This window comes from Nanorana parkeri, unplaced genomic scaffold (assembly GCF_000935625.1).
Source record: "Nanorana parkeri isolate BGI_ZX_2015 unplaced genomic scaffold, ASM93562v1 scaffold251, whole genome shotgun sequence".
Lineage (NCBI taxonomy): Eukaryota > Metazoa > Chordata > Amphibia > Anura > Dicroglossidae > Nanorana > Nanorana parkeri.
The window spans coordinates 115,885-118,800 of NW_017306519.1; the positions used below are offsets into that span (position 1 = coordinate 115,885).

Consider the following 2,916-nt stretch of genomic DNA (forward strand, 5'->3'; position numbering starts at 1 on the left):
AACAACTTCCCAGCCAGAGACCTAGGACCACAGGTCACCCCTGGGGATCTTCTGGAAGGAAGGCTTAGATATCTTTATTTGCCTGCTAGCATTGATAACTTTATGGAACATCTACTGATCCACAGGTGAAGCTCCCCCCAAGGGGCAAAGGAAGACTTTCTGCATGGGGTTCTAGGCAACAGTTTGACCGGCAGCTCCTGGGCTGCAACTTTTGAAGATGGTTAGTGGATCTCCAAGCCCTGCTCAGCTCTATTAGTAGACTCATCGCTCACTACCTCCTGAATTTAGGCTTGGGTTCAGCGGTCCTTCTCATCATGTACAACCAGCAGACCTTCCAAGCCTTTGCCCACACCTCGGGGCTGATGCAGGATGCCAACTGCCAGTATAACATGGGGGGCTACCCTGGCCTCGGTCACCCACACCACCCCCAGACCTTTTTCCCTTTCTCCACCGTCAAGTCGGACTATGGGGACCTGGGGATGCAGGGTGCGGGAGACTGTTCGGTACAGGTGGTGCCCTGGAACCACCTGGCACAGCTGGACCCGGCCAACCAGATGAACATCCACGGAGACCAGCAGGGGAGAGAGCAGATGACCAGCCCGGACACGAAGAGGAACCCGAAGAGGGAAAGAGACCTGGAGCTTGAGATTAAAGAGGAGTCCACATCTGCCAAGGTCAACCCGCAGCCACACAGTGCCATCGGAGCGCCCTACTATGGCCAGGCTTGGGGTGGAGGCACCTTCTGGCCAAACCCGGGCACCACCGCAGCCAACAAGCCCCAAGCCAGCGTGAAACCCACTCCGGTGCAGCAGTACCCTGAGAACCAGAGTCCCACGGGAGAAAGTGGGCTCTCCAGCTTGGAGAACAGCCGCTGTAGTAGTGCCACCAGCTCAGTCTCTAGTGGGCACAACAACAGCACGCCAAGAAGCATGTCCAGCGGGGGCAGTGAGGGTATCTGCAGTGACAATGAGGAGGTAAGTGCCCAGCGGCTCTGCTAATTCTGGTCTGCAGTGATGACTTCCATCAGTTTAAAATCTTCTACCTGTAACTTGTATTGTGATAACACTTTGTATTCAGGGTCGGACTTCTAAATGTTTAAGTGACACTTCCAGAGTCCCGGGTATTCATAGATTTAATTGAATCCATCCTGTACTAAACTCTTAGTCTTGTCGTCTTCTTTTTGGGGTGCCCTAGAATTTGATTTTGTTGGGAGGAAGTTCTCCATCTTGTTACAGTTGTCCAGGAGGCTTGTGAAGGAAGACATTTTCAGCCTATAGAAGTTAGAATAGTTGTCTCAAAGTTGTGCTGAAATCCTCAACTTGTAGTCTTAATTGACTGCATCTTGTTTTTAGAGTCTGATGTTTATATATTTATATGAGTACACCTTACATTGAGCTCATGATCTTAGAAAATGAAGTGACTCCATCTTGTTTTGAACTTATGATTCTGGTATATTTACCTGACCTTGGACATATCCCTGGTCTTGTAGGCTAGCATGACCCTATTATACTTTTTGGGCGCCTGATATTACTGTGTACAACAGACTTAGTGTTTTATTGAACTCCTAATCTTGTAGACTAAATTGATGTGCACATGTTAGAATTGTTTGCTTAATAGTGAGCTGAAATTTCTCAGCTCTATTTTGTTTTGACTGGCGTACCTTAAAATAAGACAAATACACTATTGCATACAGCATAGGATCTTGTTTCTTTATAATTACAACTTTAATTTTATTAGTCTTCGATATAGTTTACTGAGTTACTTGTATATACTATCTTGATGTATTGGGAGGACACCCTGAGCACTTTGTGTTGTCGAGCTGGTAATCTGAAATGGGCTGATTACAGCTTTTTACAAATTGATTAACTTTTTTTACTAATAAATCTCATTTTGAGCTTCTGAACCCATTAGACATATGTGACTCCAACTTTTATTGAGCAAATGTTTTTGTATTGAGGTGACTCCATCTTGCTTTGGATTTCATTTGAGCTACCTAGGTCTTGTTATGCTAAACAAACTGTAATATGTTAACTTAATTACATTTCATTCTAAACAAAGCTCCTGGTCATATTTTTCTATGCAATTTTGTAATCTCACTCTATCTTGCTATGTAGCCCCTAGCATTGTGTTAAATTACCTTAATCTTGAGGTAATTCTTCCTGTGGTTACTGCTAAGACCAGCTTATGAGTGATCTTCTTCTATATTGGTTTTAGTTGTCAATAAACACATTTACAGTTGATTTCTTCAGCTATTCAGAGATTAATTTCTATTAGTAACTGCATGTTTTTTGACCTCACGCAGGAAGTCCCAACATCTTCGGAGATGGAACAGTTTGCCAAAGATCTCAAACACAAACGGATCACTCTGGGGTATACACAAGCAGATGTTGGCTATGCCTTAGGAGTTCTTTTTGGTAAGGTTGCCTATGGAGAACTCTAGAAGAAACTGCTGGAGAGCATTGTGTGAGTCTGTGTGAAACTAAAACCTCTCTTTTTCCTTCTCTTGCAAAGGCAAAACTTTTAGTCAGACGACCATCTGCCGATTTGAGTCTCTACAGCTGAGCTTTAAAAACATGTGCAAACTGAAACCGCTACTACGCAGCTGGCTGCATGAGGTGGAAACAAACGAGAACTTGCAAGAGGTAACTGCAAAATAATGAATAGGTACACCAAAAGTCTTGTATGACAAGGTGGAAGGGTAAGGCCATCCCAAACTGATATTTTAGCTTTTAGTTGTGCCTGGTGGGTGGCAAGATCTTATTATTATTAGAATCTTGTGGTCAGATTTTTGCATTTGAATTTTTTAGGTCTATGCACCTGCTGTGACCACTATAGAGGCATCTGGCACTCTTGAGAATTGGAGGTGAGAGACTTGAAAGTGTGTGTGTGTGTGTGGGGGGGGGGGGGGGGGGGGAA

The 2,916-nt window shown here is 44.3% G+C and overlaps 1 protein-coding gene across 1 annotated transcript in view; it reads left to right on the forward strand.

Moving 5' to 3' along the window:
- Window positions 1-314: 314 nt before the first annotated feature.
- Window positions 315-2,916, forward strand: part of LOC108787238 (POU domain, class 5, transcription factor 1.2-like) — a 5,200-nt gene continuing 2,598 nt past the window's right edge. The window contains exons 1-3 of the mRNA XM_018556736.1: window positions 315-974; window positions 2,303-2,414; window positions 2,512-2,642. Coding sequence (XP_018412238.1) covers window positions 315-974; window positions 2,303-2,414; window positions 2,512-2,642 — 903 coding nt within the window. The remainder of the gene's footprint in view (window positions 975-2,302; window positions 2,415-2,511; window positions 2,643-2,916) is intronic.